The 25,549-nt window shown below is 34.5% G+C and overlaps 5 protein-coding genes across 10 annotated transcripts; 1 reads left to right on the forward strand and 4 right to left on the reverse strand.

The window, feature by feature from the left end:
* On the reverse strand, nucleotides 689–2,794 carry LOC104733456. The gene is made up of 2 exons (XM_019233426.1): nucleotides 1,312–2,794; nucleotides 689–1,226 (listed from the first exon to the last, which is right to left on the reverse strand). The coding sequence occupies exons 1-2, from the start codon at nucleotides 2,395–2,397 to the stop codon at nucleotides 804–806; spliced, it is 1,509 nt and encodes a 502-aa protein (XP_019088971.1). The 5' UTR covers nucleotides 2,398–2,794; the 3' UTR covers nucleotides 689–803.
* LOC104731497 (general transcription factor IIE subunit 1-like) lies at nucleotides 2,917–6,296 on the reverse strand. Its single transcript, XM_019233813.1, has 10 exons — nucleotides 5,813–6,296; nucleotides 5,601–5,729; nucleotides 5,367–5,487; nucleotides 5,079–5,192; nucleotides 4,867–4,976; nucleotides 4,580–4,763; nucleotides 3,995–4,189; nucleotides 3,687–3,908; nucleotides 3,366–3,576; nucleotides 2,917–3,134 (listed from the first exon to the last, which is right to left on the reverse strand). The coding sequence occupies exons 1-10, from the start codon at nucleotides 5,866–5,868 to the stop codon at nucleotides 3,052–3,054; spliced, it is 1,425 nt and encodes a 474-aa protein (XP_019089358.1). The 5' UTR covers nucleotides 5,869–6,296; the 3' UTR covers nucleotides 2,917–3,051.
* Nucleotides 6,523–8,398, forward strand: LOC104731499 (transcription initiation factor IIE subunit beta). Of its 3 annotated transcripts, XM_010450890.2 has the most exons (6): nucleotides 6,523–6,618; nucleotides 6,696–6,796; nucleotides 6,936–7,199; nucleotides 7,272–7,403; nucleotides 7,501–7,617; nucleotides 7,886–8,398. In XM_010450890.2, the coding sequence occupies exons 3-6, from the start codon at nucleotides 6,936–6,938 to the stop codon at nucleotides 8,234–8,236; spliced, it is 864 nt and encodes a 287-aa protein (XP_010449192.1). In that variant the 5' UTR covers nucleotides 6,523–6,618; nucleotides 6,696–6,796; the 3' UTR covers nucleotides 8,237–8,398. The 3 variants fall into 3 exon arrangements, with proteins under 3 accessions (XP_010449192.1, XP_010449191.1, XP_010449190.1); XM_010450889.2 differs by having other exon boundaries at nucleotides 6,523–6,796; XM_010450888.2 differs by lacking the exon at nucleotides 6,696–6,796.
* Nucleotides 8,319–11,233, reverse strand: LOC104731498 (ribonuclease H2 subunit B-like). Of its 2 annotated transcripts, none has more exons than XM_010450887.2 (11): nucleotides 11,099–11,233; nucleotides 10,834–10,921; nucleotides 10,470–10,523; nucleotides 10,260–10,361; nucleotides 10,037–10,113; nucleotides 9,812–9,935; nucleotides 9,543–9,607; nucleotides 9,143–9,212; nucleotides 8,918–8,993; nucleotides 8,726–8,819; nucleotides 8,319–8,625 (listed from the first exon to the last, which is right to left on the reverse strand). In XM_010450887.2, exons 2-11 carry the CDS (start codon nucleotides 10,889–10,891, stop codon nucleotides 8,518–8,520), a joined length of 828 nt encoding a protein of 275 aa, XP_010449189.1. In that variant the 5' UTR covers nucleotides 10,892–10,921; nucleotides 11,099–11,233; the 3' UTR covers nucleotides 8,319–8,517. The 2 variants fall into 2 exon arrangements, with proteins under 2 accessions (XP_010449189.1, XP_010449188.1); XM_010450886.2 differs by having other exon boundaries at nucleotides 10,470–10,529.
* Nucleotides 13,016–18,031, reverse strand: LOC104731500 (CTP synthase). Of its 3 annotated transcripts, XM_010450893.2 has the most exons (23): nucleotides 17,945–18,023; nucleotides 17,701–17,800; nucleotides 17,357–17,548; nucleotides 16,835–16,914; nucleotides 16,634–16,720; nucleotides 16,501–16,551; nucleotides 16,263–16,380; nucleotides 16,112–16,168; nucleotides 15,946–16,010; nucleotides 15,783–15,866; nucleotides 15,642–15,692; nucleotides 15,498–15,560; nucleotides 15,369–15,415; nucleotides 15,205–15,274; nucleotides 15,050–15,112; nucleotides 14,857–14,946; nucleotides 14,733–14,771; nucleotides 14,416–14,643; nucleotides 14,238–14,323; nucleotides 14,102–14,150; nucleotides 13,942–14,022; nucleotides 13,766–13,859; nucleotides 13,016–13,674 (listed from the first exon to the last, which is right to left on the reverse strand). In XM_010450893.2, the coding sequence occupies exons 3-23, from the start codon at nucleotides 17,472–17,474 to the stop codon at nucleotides 13,502–13,504; spliced, it is 1,794 nt and encodes a 597-aa protein (XP_010449195.1). In that variant the 5' UTR covers nucleotides 17,475–17,548; nucleotides 17,701–17,800; nucleotides 17,945–18,023; the 3' UTR covers nucleotides 13,016–13,501. The 3 variants fall into 3 exon arrangements, with proteins under 3 accessions (XP_010449195.1, XP_010449193.1, XP_010449196.1); XM_010450891.2 differs by lacking the exon at nucleotides 17,701–17,800 and having other exon boundaries at nucleotides 17,945–18,031; XM_010450894.1 differs by lacking the exon at nucleotides 17,945–18,023 and having other exon boundaries at nucleotides 17,714–17,938.

The raw sequence follows: 25,549 nt of genomic DNA on the forward strand, positions 1-25,549 counted from the left end.
CTTCTCCTCCACCAGATTGAGAAAGTCCACCACCATCTTGAGAAAGTCCACCACCTTGAACAACTTCTCCTCCACCACCCTGAGAAGCCTGAAAAACCGCAAATTTCAAAAAATGAGAACAAGAGACTCATCTTGAGAAATAAAATGAGAAAAAACCGATTAACAACCTGTGTTTGATTCTTCTTCTGGTGGTACCTACGGTTATGCTGATCAGAACCACAAATTCCACAGTGCATTATCCTTTTTTTATGTTTTGGTTTCTTCTTGACAGGAGACTCATTTACACCTGGCTTCCTCTTCTTGTCTGCCTTGGTTATCTTCTTTCTCCCAGGTTGTGGTGGCTCAGGTGGAACATGAACATTCTCACCTAAAGTCGAAGGCCAATGACGAGCACCCCTTTGTGGAGTAATGCCATTTGTGTAGTTAAGCCTCCACATAGCAGTTCGAAACCACTGGCAGACATAGTCATCAGCACTTAACGTCCTCTTCAGAATCACTCCATAGGCATGCTCACATGGAATACCACATATTTGATATTTTTTGCAGGTACAAGTCATATTTTGTAAACTAACTCTGTGTTTGTCTCCATCCAGTGTGACTTCAAAGCACCCATTAGTAGAAGGATGCACCTGGCATTCCGAAGCTTTGTCATGCTCTTTAGCAAGAAACCTTGCCACATATGGAGTACATAAACCTGAAACATCAAAAACCAAGAACATTGCATTAAATATGTAGAAATCATAGACAGTCTTTGAATAAAATCATAGACAATCGTAGAAAATTGCATTAAATTTTGAATAAAGTTAATTACCTTTGTGAGAATGAGAGAGAGCTGAACGCTTGGCAATCCGAACCATAGACAGTCTTCTAACTGTCTCCAACATTGCCACAAACGGTTTCTCCCTTGCTTTGTCGATGGTCTTGTTGAAAGATTCTGTGAAGTTGTTGTCAACATCTTCGCAATAACCCCCCAACTTATAGAAGGCACGACACCAGCTCTTTGGTTTCGACTTCATAACATCATCATACACACCAGTGTCATAAGCGTGTATCTGTTCCAGTCTCTCACCGAACTGTTTTGCATTATAGCTCCAAGCCATATGCCAGAGGAGTGGCTTGATTTGCTTCTTGGAAGGATGAGTCTTCTTCAAGTTCCCATAGATGTGTCTAACACACATTCTATGCTCTATTTGTGGTAACTCCAACTCCACAGCTTTTATCAACCCCTAATTGAGAACCAAAAACCAAACATATTAAAAACGAGAGCATTCACATTTATTAACCAATATAATAAATTAGTTAGATACATACCTTTTGTCGATCAGACACTAAAATGTAACCATCTCCCTCGTTTAGATCCAGGTCAGTCTTCAATCTCTTCACAAACCATAACCAATTGTCTTTGTTCTCAACTTGAACAACACACCAGGCTATTGGATAGATGCCATTGTCTGCATCTCTGCCTAATGCAGCAAGCAACTGTCCCTTGATCTTTGCCTTTAAGAAGGCGCCATCAACTCCTATTATTGGCCGGCAAGTCTGTTTCCAAGTTCTTCTAAGGGCATCGAAACAAACATAAAACCGATTGAAGACGTCTTGACCAGCATCATTCTTAATTGTATCAATCTCCACAACAGACCCTGGATTTGCTTCCAAGATCTCAGCTTGGTAATCTCGCAGTCGTGCAAACTGTTGTTCATACTCATACTCTATCCATCCCAAAGCCTTTCTCCGAGCAGCTTGACATTGTGGCCTAGTAGCGGATATCTTCCACCTTTCCATGATAATCTGTTCAATCCTCAAAGGCTTGTAATGATCCGGTTCCTCTCTAATCTTATCGAGAAAAATTCTAGCTATGACTGGGACCTTAAACATCTCACACTCGCCATTGGGGGTACAACAATGCTTATCAATGTATTTCGTAATCTTCCACAAAGATGCGTTTGGAAGAAGTGCAGCAAACACTTTCCACTCACAATTGCCCTTATCCCCAACACATCTAAACCCGAGTTTATCTTTGTCATACCTGTATTGCTTCAAATTGTAACCAGTATGTAGTGCATAGTCCAAGACACTCTCCTTGAATGCGACCCCATTGTAGAAGGATTGGTCTTTCCACAAAGTTCCATCACCACGTCCGATATCCGTAAACACCCTCTCTGGACCCGCACCACGACCACGACCCGCACCACGACCACGACCTTCTTCCTCGTCGTCACTTTCTGGGTACGTATCATGACGAATCGACTCTTCAGCATCGGTAAATTCCTGAGCAAGCATATCGACGTGAAATTCATCTCGATCCTCTCCTTCTTCATCGTACTCTCGTTCTCCAACACCATCTCTTTGCCCAATACCATCTTGTTGCCCAAAACCAGATCGGATTATTAAATCCATCGATTCAATTTGAGAAATCGATGGTGAAATTTGATTTTCTAGGGTTCGTCGCGAGAGAAAACAAAAAAGAGGTTAAAATGTGATTTTAGGGATTTCTCGGTTGAGGGTTATGTTTCTAATCGGGTCAAAATCAGGTTTTAATCGGGTCGAAATCAGGTTTATTTTGGTTTGTAAACTTCGTCACTCGGTTAATCAAATAGTAAACCAATTAAACCTATAGCAATGGTGAAATAGATGATATCTTCTATTCTCATGGAGATACAAAACGTAAATTACAGATATATGGGTATATAGATTGAGAAGAATTTCAGGAGAGCCATCTGGAACGGGGGTAAAGATCGGGCTCCATCTGATACGATATCATAGTTCTCATGGGAAACCAGGACGTTTTCCCTTTTATTTTCATGTAATAACTACGAACGTTGTCAGCCTGACTGTTTAACGCTGTTCTGTTGATGATCATGTTTCAATTCAACCTTTTTTTCTGCTTCTACAAGTATAAAAGATTAAATAAAATGTATCACCTTTGATAAAATTGGTGTAGCTAACGAAATTTTCAGCAAGTTACTAAGTGACTATTAGTGCTCATGAAAAATTAACAATCAAAGCTTAACTCCATGAGTACTAGTTTGAACTGAACCATTTGTTTTCAGTTCAGCCTTCTTCCCAATCAATATCGTCTTCTTCTTCTTCATCTTCTGCTTCCACATTCAAATCCACCTTGTCGTTTCCATTGGCTGCATATTAAGTTACATGAACAAGGTGAGCATCATATTATCCTTTAGATATCATGAGTCCTAACTCTGGCCCACTACTACAGTATAAACTATGAGCATCTCTTAACAAGTACGTATTTGGAGCAAATGCCAACGCTCTGTTCCGGTTTTATACTTCTAACTAACCAATGTGTTGTGTGATCAACTAGTTGCCGAACTGTAAATGAAGTCATAGTAAAAACTCAAACTGACCTGCCACAGGAGCTTCTTCTTCCCATTCAACATCTTCTTCTTCTTCCTCCTCTCCACGTTTGGATTTCATACCAACCTGACGATCTGGAGACGTAGCAGCCAATTGGATGTCAGTGGTTGACTCACCTGCGGGTTCTTGCGGATTCAGGTTTTCAGCAAGCTCTTCTTGCTGCTTCAGTAAAGCGGCGTAGTAAGCTTTCACATACTCATCCTGAAGCAAAATGGAAATGAAATGTTATCACGATTCTGGAAACACAATCCACAAGATGCTACTGTCTGTGGGATTCTAAATAAACACATAATTTATCTCCGAAAGCATGCCTTCACATCCTTATCACCATCGCCATTTCCCAAGACTGTTTTCTTGTCATCTGAAAGCTTTGCTGCTTCTCCATCAACCTCTGCTCCCTGTCTCGTCTCTCCTCTTTGTTCCTCGGTCAGCTTCATGCCTTTCTTGATCATCCATGGAGGTAAGACTTTCAGACTAGAATCTCCACCTTTAGATTTGACATCTTCTTTTTCTTCACCAAGGTTAACCTCAACCTACCCATGTAGAATTAAAGAAGTCAACAAACAGAAAATGAAGGGAAAACTTATCTTCCATAATAACATTGAGAAGTAAAGATAACCTTTGTCTCTCCGAGAAATGGCATTGGTGTTGAACCATACCCACCCTGTGACCTCGAAGGATCATTAGGATCAAGAACACCATTTTCACGAGCAGCCTTAGCTGCACGAGCCTCCCATGCCGGAAAAGGTTCAAAGCCAGGAAACGGTAGGTTTTTTACTTTATTTATTTGATCCACCAGAGGTTTCATTTCAACCTACATTTTATTTCCGATCGTGTCAACACACAATCTAATCACTAACAGCAAGTTATAAAATGACAAAACAGAAACAATCTTTTCCTAACTCAAAAAAAAAACAATTACGCATGAATAAAAGTAATAGAACATAAGCCATGAATTACTTATTGCAAACAAATAAGACTAACCATCCTAACTTTTAAATAAAAGCCACAGAGTCCTTTTATTTTTTTTTGTAATCTCAAGCATTGGACATTTAAGAACTGATCTCTTAGAAAACTAATCAAGATCATATATCGTTCTGTGTCATCATGAATATGGAACGATGCACAGCTTTAGTGAAGACAAATCAATTTATGTTTTATCAAATTTTCATTGAGCTAAGCGGCTAAAACAGTATACACAGACCTCCATATTCTGAAGCCAAACTTTTATTTTTTCCCGCCGCCGTCTCCTTGCATTGTCACCTCTATCTACTACTTCTTCGGAAGATAGCTTGTTACATTCCATAACAAGTTCACCATTGCAATTTTCACAACGAAAAGTATCGTCTTCCATAGAGATTAATCTCAGGGCATCCAGTGCATTATATCTATACCAAAAATGAGAATCCATTCAGCTTTCGGGAAAATAACACAACCCATCAATGTAAAGATTTAATTTAAAAAAAAAAAAAAAAAAGTAGTGAACTTTACTTCCTTTTGCAGTTAGGACAGCAATACTCCTGAACAGTATTCTTATCTTCTAGTTCATCTTTGAACTGTTTCTTCATCCGGTGCAGTTTATAACGAACAGTATCATATATCTGTAAGAGAAAAGAAGTTCTAAAGGGTTAGTTTGATGATTTAAAAAACAAAAACAGCAAAGTAAAAGAAAGAAAAAAAAGTCGTAGGGACATGAAGCATACCTGTGCATAATCAAGACAGCAATATGAGTGTGTGTGGAACTTAACGTTGTCCTCTGCTCGGCCATCAGTTGTAGCAGCCACTGCAAAACTATACATCTTCGCACGCTTTGCAGTCTATTGAAAAGATAAAACAGCAGAGTAAGTAAAAGAAATGTTACAGGATTAAAGTCAAGCACACAATCAAACAGAGAAAACGTGGTGAGAAAATACAACCACAAAGCATAGGGGACAAGCTTGTGGTGAGAAAATACAACCACAATATGAAAGAAGATATGTTTCTGAACAGACCTCTTTCCTGTGGTAACGAACGATAAATTTTTGTTCTTCAAAAAATCTAATTAATTTACGAAGTTCCTTGGCATTCTGCTTCAACTCTTTTGCCAAGTCTTCTTCTCTTACCCATTGCCGCCTAACAGACACAAAAAACCAAAGAAAAACAAACCAGAAATGAAAGTAACTCAAAAATTCACCTAATAGACTATTAGTGGATAGGAGAAATAGAAGAGAGAGTGCAATATAAACCTCGTAAGCACGTCCAGCATCATAGTGGCAGTGCATCTACTGCCACCTTTAGCAGATTTCTGCTGATTATTATTATCAGTCTCCGTAGGATTATCTAAATAGAATACCCTTGCTGCAATCCTCACCAGCCTGCCAAAATGCAACATAGTAATTACAAAATAAACACTTGAACAAAAAGGCTATGTGTGTAATCAATGGTATAGAGAATATACCTCATAAATGGCTCGAGCACAACGGTCTTATGCACCACCGTGACTGATTTATCCATTGGATTATAACAAAACCAGATACTAACATGTACCAGAAGGAAGAACCAGTTGTTAAGTTTAATGTTATTTGAGATACAAACCTCTGGTGAAACCCTCAAAACCCCCACACAAAATTACACCAGATCAGACACATACGAATTATGAATCAAATCATCACCGAGAAACCATTTCTACGGATAACGACACCTAAAACACACATGATAGAGGCAATGGTGGTTGATCAACAACGAAAATTAGGGATTTCTACGTTTCGGAGCGTTAAAAACTCGAATCGAAACAACAACTAGAGAACCAGACAAATTATAGCGTCAAGTTTCTATGGCATATCAGTCCGAATGTCCGATCATCGAAGTTTTTACCGGAGAGTTCGAGAGGGAACGAGAACGCGGCACAGAGGCCAGAGCCAAAGAGCCAGAGCGATCAACAAATTGAGGGTTTTTTATAGTCTAAATTAGCTAAAGAGATTAGTAGTAATATAATACGATTATTAAAGGTAAGGACTGTTTCGGACATTAATTATGGAAATAAATGATTTGTTTTGGGTTATTGGGCCTAATTTTTAACGGGCTTAACATAATGAATGAAACGAACCCAACACCGTTCTCAATCTCTTCGTCTCCCTCAGTTGTATACTATTACTTCAAAAACAAAAAGCAAGAAATAAAAATCAAAAGGCTTCTTTCTTCTTCGATCTTTTCCTCTCTCTTCTGGTTTTTATTTCTTGCTGTATTACTTCTACCGAACCAAAGGTTCGATTCGATTCCAAAAACACTAGCTGCTTTCGTTCTAAGATTGGAGAAATTGAAATCGATTGTGGTGTTTTTAGGTTGCGGAATCGTAGATATTGGAACTTCGCACACTAGATAAATCAGCCTTTTCTATTATCAATCAATCAACCTCGAATTCTACTTTTTGTTCGTTTCTAAAGTAAGATTCGAGAAATTGAAATTTAAAGTGATGTTTTAGGTTTTTAGATGTCTTAGAAACCCTAATTTTGAGGAATCGGCCTTTGTTTTAGTTGATTTAGTTATTGACGGTTAGGGTTACGTTTTTTTCTTTTCTTCAGATGGCTCTAAAGGAGCAGCTAAATAAGTTCAACAAACAGCAAGAGAAATGTCAATCTACGCTTTCGAGCATCGCTTCTTCAAGAGAAAGATCGGGGACTTCGTCGAGGCAGAACGTGCCTCTTCCTGCAGCAATCACTCAGAAGAAGCCTGATGCTGCTCCTGTCCAGTTTTCAAAAAACACCGAGCAACTTCAGTATATTAACAGCATTAAAAAATCTCCTGTTGGTGCTCAAATCAAGCGTGTCATTGATCTTCTCTTCGAGGTTTGTGTTTGTGTCCCCCTTTCATATGAGAGCTTATATAAACGAAGTTGGTTTGACTGTTTGCTCTAACAGACAAGGCTAGCCCTAACGCCAGAGCAAATAAAAGAAAGATGTCATGTTGATATGCATTCCAATAAGGCTGTTTTTGATAGTTTGAGGAAGAATCCTAAAGCTCATTATGACGGAAGAAGGTTCTCTTACAAGGTAATATCCTAAAACATTTCATTCAAGGAATATATTTTTAACTTGTTCTCTTTTGTAAAAAGGTTTGCGTGTTTACGATTTTGCTCTGCTGTTACAGGCTACGCACGATGTCAAGGACAAGAGCCAGCTTCGTTCGTTGGTGTATAAATACCCTGATGGGATTGCTGTCGTTGATCTCAAAGACGCTTACCCGAATGTTATGGAGGATTTAAAGGTATTCATTGTTATAATTGAGACTAGACACTAAGATGTGAGTTTTGGAAATATAACTCCATTCGCCTTAGATCCCCTAGGTTTTCTGGTTGGACAATCAATTTAGACAACTTACTGGTTCCTGTCTTAAGTTGTGTTTTCTGCAACAAAAGTTGTAGGATCTAGTGTATTTTGCTAAGCAGATGGAGAAAATATACAGTATGTTGCTTTTTGAAACCCAAGAAACTTATGGGAGTTTTTTTTTTTTTAAATTATCTTGTATTTTGTAGGCTCTGAGTGAATCAAAGGACATCTATTTGTTATCAAATTCACAAGAAGACATTGCGTACCCAAATGATTTCAACTGTGAGATTGCGGTTGATGACGAATTTAAAGTACTATTCCGTGACATAGATATCCCGAGCGACATGCTTGACGTGGAGAAGGATCTGCTGAAGATAGGTTTGAAGCCGGCTACAAACACTGCGGAGAGAAGAGCTGCTGCGCAGATCCATGGCATATCAAATAAATCGAAGGATAAGAAGAAGAAGAAACAAGAAATCAGCAAGAGAACCAAACTCACCAATGCCCATCTTCCCGAGCTCTTCAAGAGCCTTAACGCCAGCAGTTCCCGGAACTGAACCTCGTAAATGGGTTCAAAAATTCAAAATGATCCCGAATTTTTATTAATTAAGAAATATATAACAGTGGAGAGCAAACATATCGTTGTAAGTTGTCATATTGTTGTAATTGTTACGATCACCACATTGGTTAGCAATAAACATTTGTGAGTTGGTCTTTGTTTTAGATATTGCTAATGCTAGCTAAGCAAATATCATCTGATAGCTGAAAAAAATAATCATAAAGAGTTGGCAAAAATACAATCATAAAGAGTTGGCTACTGTAACCGATTTTATAACATTCAGCATTTTTTCTTACAAGCCCTTGAAAACATATCCCTTATGTTCTTTGATCCAGTCTCTACCTTTGCTTGCTTTGTCTGTTTTCCAGGCTTCTTTTTTGCTTTCTCCTAAGAAATGTAACAAGTAACAATTAGTATCTAATAACAAGGAACACCAAAAATATATGGAATTTAGAGCTTTTTGTCTACAGATTTTACATACACACACCTGTAATGAATTTGAGGATGCCGTGGTATTCTCATTTGTAGTAGAAAGATTCTCCATATTTGTTTCTTTCATTGTCGGGTCAACAAACTCCAGTCTGTAAAAGAAACCAGGTATAATTAAAGCTTTTGTAAGGAGTTATGATTCTCTTTTGCTGAGTGATTGAGGATTTCAGATTTTGATTTTAAAAAGTACCCAAGATGGTCATAGAGAAGCTTCAACCAAGGCTCTGTCTTCAGGTACTCTCCCACAATTGAAACGGCATCTACCACTGTACATTAAAGGTAATATCAGTGAAACCCACATTACACCACCTTTTGAAGGGTCAACTTGAAGAAAGGACATGCACCAACACCTCCTAGAGATGCACCATTTCGACAATCAAAACACAAAGTAAAAAGATTCTATTCTACAACTTACATGTTTGCTTCTCATCTTGAGCTGCATAGTTCTTGTCCAATTCTGGTAGTGTCTTCTTTAAACAGTACACCTGCGTTCATTACAGTGCACGCACGTTAAGGATCTAAATAAAACAGATACGAGCTAACCTGCATTCTCTTTCCCTCAAATCCAAACAGAGAGGACAAGAATTATAGAATGTGAAACAACCGGTTAAGAGTGCAGCAGTAGACTCAGATTCTCTTTAGAAGAAGCCAATTCAGAATTTTCACCAAAAAAATATTCGAAAAGACATATAAGCAACAAACATGTCTCATTCCTGAAGCATATGGGGTCTGTGAAACGTAATCAGACCCAAGTATCACTCTTAAATGGTATAAAGAAAAGGCTGCAATAATCATGTTCTGACAAGAGCATATACCTTACAGCTTAACCAAGCTAAAACTTTCGAGTTATCAAGGCGATAGAATTTCATAGATCCAACCTCTGCAAGAAGCGAAGAAAGATAAATGAGGAAATTGAACAACTAGAGATCACCAAGTTCTCCCAGAGTGACGAGAAACAATCCTATTAAATGTATATAAGAAAAAGTAAAAGGTTCTACAAGAAGAAAGACGTAGCAATATGAGAAATCTGGTTCTGTTTAGTAAGTGCAACCATGATTTCAAAAACCAGAGAGCAGCAATTTACCTTGAGTTTGACAAACGATTTCCATACACTTCTCTGCAACTGACAACAATTGTTGATATCCAGGATATCCTTCCAAAAATAAAATCTCATCGAGTTGCCTGAACTTTCCAAGATCTTCACCTTTCTACAGATCGACAATTTAAGAACACAATTAACATTTCCAAGAAATGGAAATCAGACGGGAAATAGTAGTGAACTGAGAAGAGACAGGGAGCATAGAGTGACCTTCATTCTTGCTTCGTCGAAAATAGGCAACAAGATGAAAACAGGATCAACTGGGGTGGCCATATATAAGCTTCCATCTGTAACAAGAAAATAGTCATGAACATAAGGGGAAGGGAATATTTGTACTGATGCAGGCTTGGATAGCATATTACTATGATCAAAATTACTAGGAAGTAAGCCTTTATCTACACCTAATAAGCATCAAGATCAACAGTGGATTTACCTTCAGAAATGTAATCTCCTAGGAGCCAAGAACCATATGATTGCTTAAACCACTGAAGTTCTTGAAGCATCCCATTACTAAAAAGGTAGCATGTTCCATTTTCTGCCATATGAACAACATAGATACCACAAACCACAAAAGATGTTACTTGCTGAATTTCCCCAAACATACACTACATAACAAGCCTGTCCATAATCTACATCCCGTTACCTGATTTTGGATGGCGAAGTTTTAATAGTTCTCCGGGTTTGTTTCCACCACAACCTGAATCTTTTACATATGAAACAAACAAGAAAAAGCGAACATGTTATCTAAAGCAACAAAGACTTCCAAGTATCATAGTCAGGGAAGGATTCCACTGAGATAGCAAATCGAAGGATATAATTCGTTGGAATAGTCAGCACTTCCTTCCTAACCTTTAAAATCATTGATAAACACTAACCAACACCATAATCTTAATCCTAAACCATTTCATAATCTAAGTCATTTTAGGTAAAATCGCAGAGTCATAATTCCAACTGGAGGACAGAAATTATAAATCCTCAGAAGAAAATATGCAAGTAGAAGAGAGAACCTGGAGCGATAAGAACTCGTGTCTTCTCAGCTCCTTCCCACCAAACAGTAGAACTCATCTTCAAAATCGTTATCTTCAAGCTACAATTCTGATACCAAGAGAAGATAAGAACTCGTGTGAAATCGCTACAACAAACTCATTAGAAGACGATACATACTCTTTCCCTAAACCCGAAAGTAAACTTCAACAAAACCGTAAAACTAGAGCTATGCGAGAAAAGATTTAAGATTGCGAAACCCTTAACACCAAATTAGATTATATATACCTTGCAACAAGTGAGCTAAATGATTCAGGACGAAATTTCTCTAAGATATTTCGTCGAACAGTTGGTGTACAATACTGAAACCCAAAAGATTCGGAACAGACGGAGAAACGCGAAAGTGACGATCAAACTCACCCAGATTGGCGCCATTAACAGAAGAAGCGCGCGCGCCTAAATATGGGCCTAAGCCCATAACAAATTGAAAATAAAATATTTGTAAACCGACCCCTAACTTTACAAGAACTGTAAGATAATTCCTCTTATTAATTTTAGTAAACAATACAGCCCCGGAAAGTGAAGAAGCTTCAATGAAGAGTCTCTCTCACAATCTTGATAATAATAACCAGAAAAGAAGAAAAGAGATAACTAGTTTTATAACCACTAGGTGGGTGCCCGCGCTATGCGCAGGTTGTTGTTTCCATTTGTGTTGTTTATTTTTTGGTTTCGTATTTTTGTATTTTGACGTTTATTTTTAGGATGTTTTGTGTATATTTTTAAATTATGTATGTTTAATAGCAGTCGTCTCAACCAATATTTCATACTTTGCAATAGATGCAATAGATGTTTGAGGAGTAGTAGGATACCAATTCCTTCTTCTCGACAACCGCATGAACAACAATATCAAACACCTAATTTTTCAACCGCAACAGTTCCACCTGCAGCAGTTGCAGCAACAACAACTACTACTAAAAGCACTCAAATTCAAAACTACATCATCTGAAGAAGTATGTATAATCCAGATGAAAATAATAAGCAAGAGTCCTCACAAAAACAAACAAACTTCACTAACCAACATCTTGTCTCAATATTTTTAGGCCCTAGGTGAACTAAATTTTTTAGACCTCTTTCACAGTAATTTTTTTTTGTCCCCTTTGTTCAAAGGTTTTGTTCTGAATTTTGGAGTAGACTCTTGGATTTTGCCGCTCCCGCCACCCCCTTGAGCTGGTTAACATCGAGAGGCTTTTGAAAAAATTTGCGAGACTTTTGTGTTATGTTATTAATTTAACTTTAGATTGAGAAAGTGAGGTTGCTTCTAATATGCGATGAGGCTAAGTGCATACACCCTAACCAAAAACCCTCAAAGAACCTCAACTGTAACATACCATAGCAATCATATCCAATACTCTGGATCAAGCTATTGTACTAAGAGTTGCTACACAAAAATATCAGACAAAAATGTAGGAAATGAGAATGAATCAATACAATACAAACCACACACAAAAAACTTACAAACAACAAATGGTCAAAGATACACTTAAAATATGAAACTTTAAGATCGAGCATGTCAGAATTGAGGTTACCTTGAAGACGGGTCTAAATCTATCTTCACCAAGTTTGTGAGTTGGGTGAAAATCTTTGGTCGCGGAAACTAACTTGAAAAGAGACATATTTGGTTTTGCTTCTACTCAAATTACCTCCGTCTCAAAAACTTTTTCTCTGGTTTTGTGATAGAAAATTGACTGACATTGGAAAATCAAAGAGAGATATCCGAAGAAGAGAGAAAGAGGAAATGAGAGAGAGAGAGCCTAACTCTCCAAATGTATTGTATTTCTACTTCGGGTGAAAATTATGGCAAATCCATTACAATTACGCTCTAGTTTGAGACAATTATAAAGGATATGTTGGTGGTGATACACGGAGTGTCTGTTACAACGTGAACACATCAGCCGCTACTCTCTCTCTCTATATGGGTTGAGGACGAAAAGCATATGGTGTGAAGAAGAAGAGCGAGATTTTTTACCTTTTTTGATTCGGTGTGCCAAAAACTTACGAGTAGAGAAAAGCTGATGTGGAACCGAGAATAATTATCATCGGTTCAAAAATCTGAGCTGTATTAATTGTTATATTTTGATTGGCTAGCTGTTTTAAATTAGGTGTCAGCTCCAGGTTGTTCTAAAATGCTGAGATGGCATGCAGAGGGAGAGAGTTAGCCAACTTTCATATTATAGATTCAAATAGCAGAGATACTACTACATTAAAAACATACAGAGAAATCAAACTATGTACCGGAAAAACATCGGTACTTCTCTGGGAATGTTTTAAACCCAAAAAAAAAAAAGGAAAAACACAAGAACAAAGACAAGAAGCTACTGATTAATACTACTACTACATAAGAATCCAAGAAACACAGCAACAGAGAGTCAATGTTATGACACTCTAAATACTACCCATTACAAAAGACAAAGGTATATTCTAATGCTGCTTGTGTTTACTGTTCTTCTTCTTCTTCTTCAATAATAATAATAACCTTAAGAAAAAGCATCTCATAAAAAGCCAATCTTCAAACTGTACAAAATCAGAGTCTTCTCTCTCCCTCCATAGGTGAAGAAATCCATGTTAAAAATTCCGGATAAAATAGCTTTTTTTTTCTTTTTCAGAGAGAAGTCACTGTTGATGCAGACACGTTCATGAGTAGACACCATCACATAAACTGTACACAACACTGACTGGCTTTTTCGGTGAGCCTTTCCAATAAACTCTCTCAAATTTTCCATTGGATAGAGGACGTGGAACAACAGTTTCTTGGCAGCTTTGTTGCAGTACATTGTCTAGTTCTCCACTTGCTGCTCCAATTAGTCCTGCAATTTTTTTAAATGCAAGATTTAAAACTGTACACAAAGACAAAGAACCGAGAAAATGTTTGGATTTTGTGTTTGTTAATCTATTCACCTAGAAACAAAGGAGATGGTTTGCCGGGTCTGGACTTGTACTCGGGATGGAACTGAGCTCCGATGTAAAATGGATGGTTAGGCAGTTCAATGATCTGTATCATTAAATGTAAGAAATTATAACCAAGAAGATAACAAATTTTCTGTGGTGTAAGGGGTTTAATTATTTGCTTTTACCTCCATTCGCTGACCAGTCTCGTCTTTTCCAGTAAATGTGAGTCCAGAGCTCTCAAAACGTGGAACCATGGCTGGATTCACCTGTAAGAAAACATACTGTTTTAGCTTAAACTGTCTTAAGAGGTAAGTTTTTAGTATAATCTGAAAGCTGCTTAAGTACCTCATATCTGTGTCGGTGTCTTTCATCCACAAAACCTCTGCTCCCATATCTGAAACATTCAAATAAGATATCTGTTAAGCTATATGATGCATCAAGTTGAGACTTTTTAGAGTGGAATAGTACTCTTAGTGCTTACAGTTTTGCTGATTTGGAGTCCTTAGCATGAAAGTAAGTTCTTCTTGAGCCTAACCTCATAGTGCCTCCCATATGCGTTTTAGACCCCTGCTTCAAACAAAAATTACACGAAATCCCGAATTAAAAAGAGAGTGAAGTAATTGAAAAACTCAAAACATAAAATGTGGAAGGGAACAAACCTCAGGCATGAAAATAACACAAGGGTTCTTGGTGTTGGGATCAAGTTCAGTGCTGTTTGCATCTGGAATACCGAGTACGGTTCTTGCAAACTCGATCACAGCAAGCTGCATCCCCAGACAGATACCAAGGTATGGAACTCTGTTTTCTCTGGCATATTTCGCTGCCAGAATCTTTCCTTCTACACCTCTATGGCCAAAACCACCAGGCACAAGAACACCATCAGCACCCTGAAGACAAATTACATAGACCAGATCAACAGAAAGTTCATCTCGACACAAGAAATCAAGATTTATTTGAAATGAAGATAAGGTCAGACCTTGAGTAACTTCCAGGCGGCCTTATATGCATCCGGATTCTGCAGATAGGAATCATTTTGCTTCAGTTTCTTAGGTTTCATAATTTGTCTAAGTGATAGAGCTTAGTGTAAAGTGTAAACATACCTCCTTTTTTACACCTTGTTCAAGATCACTAGCTGAAATCCAATCAATGACAAGTTTCTTGCGCCTAGCCACAGAAGCGTGCAAGAGAGCCTGATCATCAAACACAGGAGTTCCTTTATTAAATACCACAATCGAATCACAATCAAAATGAGATTTGTGGTAGTTGGGTTAGTTCTATCCTGCAAAGGTGTACCTTGTGAATGGAAAGATATGAATCCAAGAGCTCAGTGTATTTCCCAACCACAGCAATTCTTACCTACAAACTCAAAACATAATGTAGTCAGTCACCAGCTGACAACCATTGATAAAAACTAAGCCTGAAATGTCATGGTAGAACCAGAAACACACCGGAACATGCAACTTGTCAGTCATTTTAGCCATCAAAGACCATTCCTCTAATGCAGGCTCCTTTGCAACTCTGTATATGAAAATATAACACAATGACTCCCACAAGAATCAGGATTTAAATGAATGAAGCAATCTTTCTGAGAATATGAGTATGCGAGACTTACCCTTTAAGGTTCAAGACACGCAAAATTGCCTCGTGTGCCTTTTGTTCCTGCTCAAAACAAATTGAAATGTAAAGACATTGGTGATGAGAACTATTTGCTGAAACCAGGGTGGATGAGAAAGTTACTCACTTTGAGAAGCAATGGGATGTGCCAAATGTTGGGACAATCGTAGAGAGTGACAACGTTTTCCATCTGCAAATGAAGTATAAATTATTAACAATGTTTATATGTGCAAAGAGAAAGATTAAGTCTTGTTTTGCAAATAATACATACCGGGACATGGCAAAACTGAGAGAGTTTAGCCTTCACATTATCTTCAAGTGGCTACAAAATCAAGTTCAATATAAGAACTTAGAGCCACGATAGAAGAAGAAGAAACGTTATCAAAAACAACAAAAATTACAAGGATGAAACCTGTGTGCTTCGGCAAGCCAAGATATGAGGGCTCAAGCCAAGACCTCTCAAGTCTCGAACGCTGTGTTGTGTTGGTTTAGTCTTCTGTAAGCAATTAGATATTGTTAGGACAACGACAAATCCAAACAGATCAAACAAAAACTTTAAAAGCCAAGAAACTTGCCTGTTCACCAACAACATTCAATACAGGCACAAGACTGACATGGATCAAGCAAAAGTTTTCAGATCCTGATAAATAAATAAAACATCATCATTAGACTTTGACATTTTTCACTGTTATACTCTCAATGAACACATACACAGTAACACAGACACAAATAATGTCTTACCCACGCGATAGGAGAACTGCCCAAGAGCTTCAATAAAAGGCATAGACTCTATATCTCCTACAAAAATTCAAAGAGTAGCTCCATATTGTTAGAAAAAAAACAGAAAAAAACCTGACACTGAGTTAACAAAAGTCTCTACTGAAAAAAATACCAATTGTGCCTCCAAGTTCAATGACACAAACATCAGCTGGACCTGACTGTCCATCAACTGGAATCTGAGCTGCACGCTCAATCCAGTCTTGAATAGCCTCAGTGATATGAGGAACAACCTACATAACCCAAAAAGGAATCTCAATAAAACTTCATCTCTCACTTTCTCTATCACAGGGGAATTTCATCAAACACATGGTCTACGTATATCATCAATCTTGTTTTTTTTTGCTAGTTACCTGAACAGTCTTCCCAAGATAATCTCCTCTCCTCTCTTTCTCAAGCACATGCTGTTCACAAATTTCAAACGTGTAAAGTTCGTTTCTCACAAAGTTCAAATTTTGATTCCCCAAAGAGGGCAAAGACACAAACCTTGTAAACTTTTCCAGTAGTTATGTTGTTTTCACGTGTCAGCTTGATATCCATGAACCTCTCATAGTTCCCAAGATCAAGATCAACCTTTTTATTAACAACACACAGAAATTAAAATTAAAAAAAAAAAATTGGTTGTTGACTATAACAGTTATTTTATAAAAGAAACAGAGCAATATTGGTGAAAAGGTATATGTATACCTCGCCACCATCGTCCAAGACGTAAACTTCACCATGCTCAATAGGTGACATGGTCCCAGCATCAATGTTTAAGTAAGGATCTGCAAAAAAAATTCACATGGCCTTATTAAAAATCAGTGATTTGTATAGTAACTAAACAAAAATATTCCAACTTTTTCTGAAAATATCATGAAACTTTCAACAGGGTTTTTAATAGAGAAATTAGAAAAAAAAAAAAAAAAAAAAAAAAAAAANTGGTAATTCTAAAGATCTTTTAAAAACTTTTTGTTTGTAGAAGAAGGAAAAAAAACTCCTTTTTCATGTTTATTGTGTACCACTGGGGCCAAAAAAATCAAATCTGAAACTTTTCTTTTTCTCAAGTTGGTTGAAAACAAATCAAAAGAAAAAAAGCAAAAGTGAAAAGAAAGAGGAACGAACTTTGCGTGAGAAAAAAAAAATGGAGACAAGTTCGTTTTACATGAAGGAATTGACAGGTATATGGTTTCAGTTGTTAGGTAAAAAGAAGAGAAAGAAGAAAAAGACCGATTTTAATGGCGGTGACACGGAAGCCACACGATTTGAGAATGAGTCCGATGCTACTTGCTGTGACTCCTTTTCCGAGTCCACTCACTACTCCTCCTGAAACCACAACATACTTCATCTTCTTCCCTTCCTTACTGTTTCCTTAACCACCCACTACTTCGTCTTCAATATGACTTTTCTCAACTCAGTTTCCTGCAAAAACAAGAAGAAAAAAACATACCTTTCTAAGCAAAAGAGAGACTAAAAGAAAAAGAAAAAACAGAGCATAGGAACAGAGTAAAAAACAGAGAATAGCTTTGTGTTTGTTTTCAACGGTCCTAGAACTCAAATTATTATTACAAAACCTGTTTCATTTACATGTCTTGATTAATTTTACTGTTATACAGAATCTGTCCCAACCGCAGTAGTAAGTAGCAAAAGGACTGAGGAAGTCTCACAGTGAGTCTTTTTTTAAGCCAAAAGAGAAACAGAGGACCAAAGACAAGAAGAATCTTAGTTCTTGAGTTTTTGTGTGTTAGGGAGTTGAAAAAGTGTAGAGAAAAAAATCAAGTAGATGAGATATTTTTAGGGAACTAGAGAGACACTTACCTAATCTTTTATGAAACGAGAAATGAAAGTAGAGAGAGATATAAATCCAAATGTGAAGTGAATTGAATGAGAGATGGTGAAGGGGCCTTTTTATAAGGGGAAGCAAGTTAGCATCGGACTCACCTTTGAACAGAAGATATATGACTCCTCTCCTTCAGTATTTTAATTAGCAATTAAAAAAATTCTTAAACTAATCTTTTAATTTTATTACTGTTATTTTATTCATTATAGACAAAAAAGAAAAAAGACAAAAAATCTACTAGTATTACACAGTGTTAACATTTCTGGAGCTACTCTTTGATTATGACTATATGCTTCTCTTTCCTAACTAAAATGCGCAGATTTTCAAATCTAATCGTTTTTTTTTTTTTTTTTTGTCTTGAAGATGATTTGTTAAAATAGAGTATACTGTTTAGTAATAAGTTAAAAACATAAACAATATAGATGAAAATGGATAATGAAAAGTTCTTTTTTCTTTCTAATATATACTGTTTCAGTCAAATTTACTATGGCATATCTTTTACCTACTACAACATAGATCTGGTAGATAATTCTTATCTAGCTTTAAGAAACACACTATCATTATAAAAATAACATCTTCCAAGATAAAATTGTATGAAAACCTATAAGTTATATTGTATAAAATAAAAGATTCTGTTAACTTTTTTTGTTATTTTTTTTAATAATCATGGGTTATAAACTCTAACTAATAAGCAACTAGTTACTAATCCAAGGTAGACCGTGGACTGAACATTTTATTTGAAGAAAAAATAAAATAGTTTTATCTGTTATTTTGTTATTCATAATCTTTAAAAATATATGATTTTTATTTTTTCTTTTACTTTTTGCTATCACCCTAAAAACTGTATAAAATCAGATTATATTTATAATCTTATATCAGAAGATAATCTTAGTTGTTTAACCGAATAGATATTTCTAAATCTTTTTTTTTGCAACAAATTTAATAAACTAATATTTTGTCTACTCTAATTAAATTGTCTTAATTATCCTTAATAATCATATTTTTTGTAGTATTTCTAATGGCATTCTAATGTAATTTTTTTACATTTTTAATATTATTTTTATAAATGTACTTCTCAATTAATATAGTAGGATGAATAATTTGGTTCATGTCTTTTTACTTTTTTTTTTTTTTTTTTATCTACAATGTTTTTACACATCCATTTCCAATTTGGATAATCTAACATGCTCCTTGAAAATGAAGGCGAAAACATCACATCATAATCAAAACAACGCTACACAAAACGAACTATTTAGAATGAATTGTGTACATCATGTAAACCAAACTTTGATAATTGATACCAATGTATAGATCATTTGTTTTTCAACTTAAAAAATGAAAATAATAGGTATATTAGTTCATCTTCAGACTATATTCTGTTTTTCCGTGTCGGATCCTACGGATACGGGACTTATAGAGCCCTGTGAACCGCAATTTCAGCAACGGTATTAACTAATGCATGCGGTCGTTCCTTTTTTTATTCTACGACTACGAGTGACTTCTTGTTACTCTTTGTGCTATTATTATGGGTCCTGGACAATCATCGCCTAGTAAGTAACGATATTTCAACTATGAAACTGATGAAGTATGTATATTATCGTAACGACTTTTTTTAAAAAACATGATAAACAGTTTCATTATTGCATTTGTTTTGAAATAGCCCACGGTCTATTGTTAGTAGTAGCTTCTAAGTTTGTTTATCATGAAATCCATGAATCGTAGTTATTTGCAAAGTTGAAATCATTTGATAATGTAAGTTTTATTTATTTTTAAGCTACCGTAATTGCATTGTGAATAAAAACATACTAGTAATTGGATATCGTTACAAACCCTTTATATTAACTGTGTGATCTTTGTGGCCGATGTATACTTGTGGTCTAAGCCTTAATTCATGGTAATTGGTGAAAATTATTCAACGACCACTGTCCACTGTATTAGTAGTAGCTAATTTACTGTGAATTTATTGGTAAATTACTCAACGAACACCTTGGATTCTTAAGGATATTATTTTGATTGTAAATAATTTTTATTATGTACTTTTATTTAACTTACTACTGTACATTGAAGATGTGACAAAAATATGTCACATGTACAATCAATATTTCCTGTTGAAAGACAGTTTAAATGGTATCATATTATTCCGTCGTCCTCAAAACAATTGACCAAATGAGAAAAATTATATTCTAATACATACTAATAAAAAATCGATAAATAACCTGAAAACTATGAACTATGATTTTGATTAGTAATTTTTCACCGCTACACTACAGAGTCTACCACTTTGATAATAATTAATAACTAAAATGATATAAAAACATAGCTAACGTGTTATCTTCAATTTTTGAAATAATTATCGTAACCTATTTTTTATATAATAATTTTGTTTTATTCCGTAACAAGTTAAACAAGTTTGTGTTACCATTGAATTTTATGTTTAATGCTAAGTGTCAACTAAACTTCACCGTTTACAAAATATAACGAATAAGAAACGAGACTGCATTAAATAGAAAGTTTAAAACAGGGACTACTTATGTATAGTGCTAACGGTTTAAGTGTCAACTAACTATATAAAAACGAACAAAATGTACAAAACAAATAAAACGAATAAGAAACGAAAGCATTAAAGAGAGCATAGAATAATGTAGTAACCAGCGGCAGTTATGGTATTTTAGAGTCGCAAAATGATCATATGGGTCCACATGCATCCGATCTCGTTGTGCTTATCAATGAAATTTCATTATCAAAGTAAATGCCTACCAAATTTTATGTAAATTTATAGTAATAACTATTTGAATACATTTACCAATTTCATTTTTTGAATAAATAAATAAATATTTGGTCAAGAGCTGATGACCTAAGGCAAAATAACTACGGATCAAACCGGAAGTTATATGCTGTCTCTAAACTTTTTATACAAAGAGTTTAAAATGATTTCCCCTAAATTTGTCACACTCGTTTTATAACAAAAGAATATCACTTTGGCAGGTTATATAAAACAAGTCTATGAATCAAAAGTTCCATTTTTTTCTTCTTATGGTTTGAGACTATCTATATATACATTTTTTAAATACATTTTGGGTTCTATCTTTTTATTTGTATTTATTTAAAAACTTATTTACAAAATTAATTCCTAGAGGCGATGACTTACGAACTAAAGCTGATGCATTGTATTATTTACTTAGTTAACGAATAACTTACGAATCAGAGACGATGCAATGTATAGGATACCAAGCTCGATTATTCTCCATTGTATTGTAGTTTAACACTCAAATTTCTTTTATTAACCCGACAATCTAAGCTCATATTTAATTAAATAAATTTTGTATTAATTTTTTTCATTTAGAATGTTATTATATAAATTTTGGTTTTCAAAGTTAGTAATTCATGTGATCGCGACAGGTGTCAATTTTAACAATTTTTTTTTGTCATGTGTTATACAAAAACTTTGTTTTAACATATTTGTAAATTATAAGAAATTAAAAGTTTAAACAATTTAATAAAAAAAAGGATTGTTCATATATGTATATAAAAAATAATACTAATTCTAATTTTAAATTACTAATTTTATAAGAAAAAGAATTAAGAAAATTATACAATTAATTACTATAATATTATAATTAATAAATTATACTGTCAACTATTAATTCTAAATAGAAAAGGAGTTTAGATACTCACTTTTACATAAACAAATGATTTTTTTTTTCCACAAATTGAAATATATTGATTAAGGCAAATCATTACATAGAGAGATCCTTAGCCATATTGGCTTTGATACAGTGTAAGAATAATAATCAGAAGTCATACAACCAAATTTTGCTAAATTATCTACAACTCTATTACATTCTCTTTTTGTAAAAATAAAGGTAACTTTGTTCAATTTAGTTGACCAGAGCCTTATATCAAGAAGTAAATTTGTTAATGAAGCATTCTGTGTCTGACCATTGACTAACTTGATTAGCACTTCACAATCTCCTTCAAAAACCACCGTTTGATATCCTCGTATCCAAGCTTGCTGGAGTGCAACTAAAAGGCCTTTAGTCTCAGCTTCTAATGGTGATCCTGCATTATCCATTCTTGTAGCTCCCCAGGCTTTGGCTTCCCCTTGGTGATCCCTAAAAATCCATCCACCTGTCGCCTGCTGTGTATTGCTGTCATAACTTGCATCAAAATTGCATCTCATTGTCAGATATTCTGGAGGTAACCAGGATATGTTAATCGTCCGTGATAAAGGGGTCTTTCGTACGGGTAGGCTATTATTGTTGATCCATTCCTTTGTATCTGATTTCGCCTGCAAAACCGTTTTGGTCGCACTTTCACGAAAGTTAGTAAAGACTTGGTCATTTCTTACCTTCCAGATACGCTACAACAGTACAAAAGGCAGAGTAGCATTAAAAATATTACTACTTCCTGTAGAGAATGAAATCAGTTGTGTGACTGTATCCTCCACAGTTGTAGGGATGTTATTAATGTTTAAAGAAAGAGTTGCTGAAAATCTCCACGCCGATTGTGCAAACGGGCACGAGAACAATGCATGGTGGATGGATTCCTCTGTTCGATGGCATCTTGGACATAGAATATCAATGTTCATGCCTCGTGTTCTCAATCTTTCTCTAGTTGGTAAGGCTCGTGAAATTATACGCCAGAGAAAGTGTTTGATCTTTGGTAGAAGTGGTAGTTTCCAGATTTTGTTTTTCAACTCAACTGATCCATGTGGTATGTTTGGTATTGCCCCTGGGTCAAAAGGAAAGTGGGTAGTAAACCAGTAGCCTGATTTAACCGAATAACTACCTAAACGTGTATAGTTCCAGATGAGTTTATCTGGTTGTTCTGCCTGGACATTAACAAATGATTATTAATATTTTTTTGCACTAAAGAGAGTCTTTATATTAGTTAACTCAACTAAGCTTTATTCTTAATTTAGGATTTACATTTTAACTTTTAAGTCATCGTTTACTAGAAAAGATGATTTTTGTTTTGGAAAAATGTGTTCATCTGCTACTTTTTGAGAAAGAGATCTACACTGATAACTCAAGAAGCCAGTTTTACTGGATACTGTGTTCGTGAGTTTGCTGTTGTGCCAAGATATCAATTCTAAGACCATGCTTTAAAAATTAAACACTCTCTTTCGAATTGTCTTTTTTGTTGTTGTTAAAATTCAATTTGTGTCTCTTTAATTCTGTAGTTAACTACATATGATTGTGTTCATAGATGTTGCTATGTAGTTGATTTGCATTGCCACAATCAACATTCTCCCAGGCAGTAATGTTGAAGAGAAGAAAAAAGCAAAATTGGGATGTCACTCATTAGATGGATTATAGTTTTTTTAGCCGTCGGTAATGTAAATGTTATTTTTTTAGGTAGAATTCGTTAAAGTAAACTTATAATTATTTTTTTAATATATTCCAAAATTGAGGGGAAAAACATATGAGGATAAGATATGAAATAATTATTATATTTTTTTTTAACAGACATCTGCTGAAGATAATGTTGATTGTGTTGATGTATATAACCAACCGCCGTTTGATCATGATCTTTTAAAAAATCACAAGATTCAGGTTAATTATTTTTCTATCATTTTATTTAGTAAACTTATTATATAAACTTTAGTTTCCAAAGTTAATAATTCATATAATCGCGACATGTGTCAAGTATATCAATATTATTTTGGCATTTGTGAAAAGAAAATTTATTTAACAATTACAGAAAAAAATAAAAAATAAACTTAAAAATAAAAGGATTACAGTTAATATTTTTGAAAAGTATATAAAACCAAAAGTAATCTATTATGTCACTAATTCTAATAGGAAAGTCATCGATTAAATTACTAATTCAATAGGAAAATATGTGCAATTAATAAGGAAAATATTTGCAATTTTATTACAATTATTATTTATTATAATCATATAGTAAAAAAAAATTATACAGAAAAGTGATTAAAGTATAAAAAGGTTAAATGTGTTGAACTTAGTGATTAACGTAATATAAGAAAAATAAGATAATTAAAATAAGAAATTAATGTAATTTTCTTAAGTTTTTTCAGTTTGTTAATGATTTGATAGCGTATTCAATATTATGTTATTATATAAAATTTGGTTTTCAAAGTTAGTAACTTATGTGATCGCGACACATGCCAATTTTAACAATCAAATTTTTTGTCATGTGTTATACAAAAACTTTATTTTAACATATTTGTAAATTATACAAAATTAAAAATTTCAACAATTTAATAAATAGAAAAGATAGTTCATATATGTATATAAAAAATAATACTAATTCTAATTTTAAATTACTAATTCTATAAGAAAAAGAATTAAGAAAATTATACAATTAGTTACTATAATACTATAATTAAATAAATTATACTGTCAATTACTAGTTCTAAGAGAAAAAGGATAGTAGATACTCACTTTTACATAAACAAATAATTTTTTCATAATAACGTCTTTAAATTTTTGATTAATTTATAATAATATTAGTATAGTTTTATTTAAAATTAGTTGGACAAGTAGTAAAACTATTACATATGAGATTACAAAATATGAAAAATATATATTTAAGATATTGTTACTTTTTCAAATATGAGATAAAATTAGTTTTCAGTTTTTTCTTTGAGAATTATGTTTTATTAATTTTAGTTGTTTTAAAAAATATTAAGTAAGGTATAGATTTGATATATTGCACATTTTTTTATATGAAAATTATAAATGTTACTCATTGGGATTGAGTGCATAAAATTAGATTTTAATTTTATTATTATGTAATATACAAAGAAATTGTATTGCAAGATGGAGTGTGTGAACTTTAAACTTGGTTATAAAAAAATCAAATGAAATAAAATTAATATTTTAAATACAATTTATAGTTTCACATATTTTTCTTATATCTGCATTAATACGCGGGCCTAATCTAGTTAAAAGTTTAGAAGATTAACACTTATGCATTGATTTTTAGTGAATCTTAATTAGTGCAAAGAAGTACAATTATTTGAAATGTGTTAATAATTAAAGAAATTTATATGTTTGTATACCATGTTTCAACCACTGATGAAATGTTTTTTTTTATATGTTATATAGCAAATGATGTAGTTGTGAATTAGCATTTCATGTTTAACAATAATTTATTATTCACTAGATAAGGGCCCGCACCTCTTGCGGGTTTTAGAATTGTTGAAGAAAATAAATCTTTAATCTTTTTTTTTCGTCTAAAGGATTTCATTCATATAGTTCTTCAAGTTAAATTACAGAGAGCTGGCAAGGAAAACAATCCTTCCAGAGATTAAAGCCGGCGAGTTCATGAATACTCCCGGAGACTTAAGGCCAAACAAGGCGAGCGAAGGGGAAACAACCCAGACAGACAGACTACATAAACATCCATTCTTTACTTCCCGGAACAGAAACAAGAGATCCAAAAAAAGAAAAATAAAGCCTAAAACTTATGAAAACAATTAAGACAGATCTGAGAGAAGAGAAAACACATAACGAATCAACTTGCAAGAATCTCCTTTACCACAAATTAGAACCGGTTGAGCATGCCGTGTGACCCTTTATGTTGCTTCACGAAGGAGCTACCAGGTGCGGCGAGAC

Source organism: Camelina sativa, chromosome 12 (genome assembly GCF_000633955.1).
Source record: "Camelina sativa cultivar DH55 chromosome 12, Cs, whole genome shotgun sequence".
Classification (NCBI taxonomy): Eukaryota; Viridiplantae; Streptophyta; class Magnoliopsida; order Brassicales; family Brassicaceae; genus Camelina; species Camelina sativa.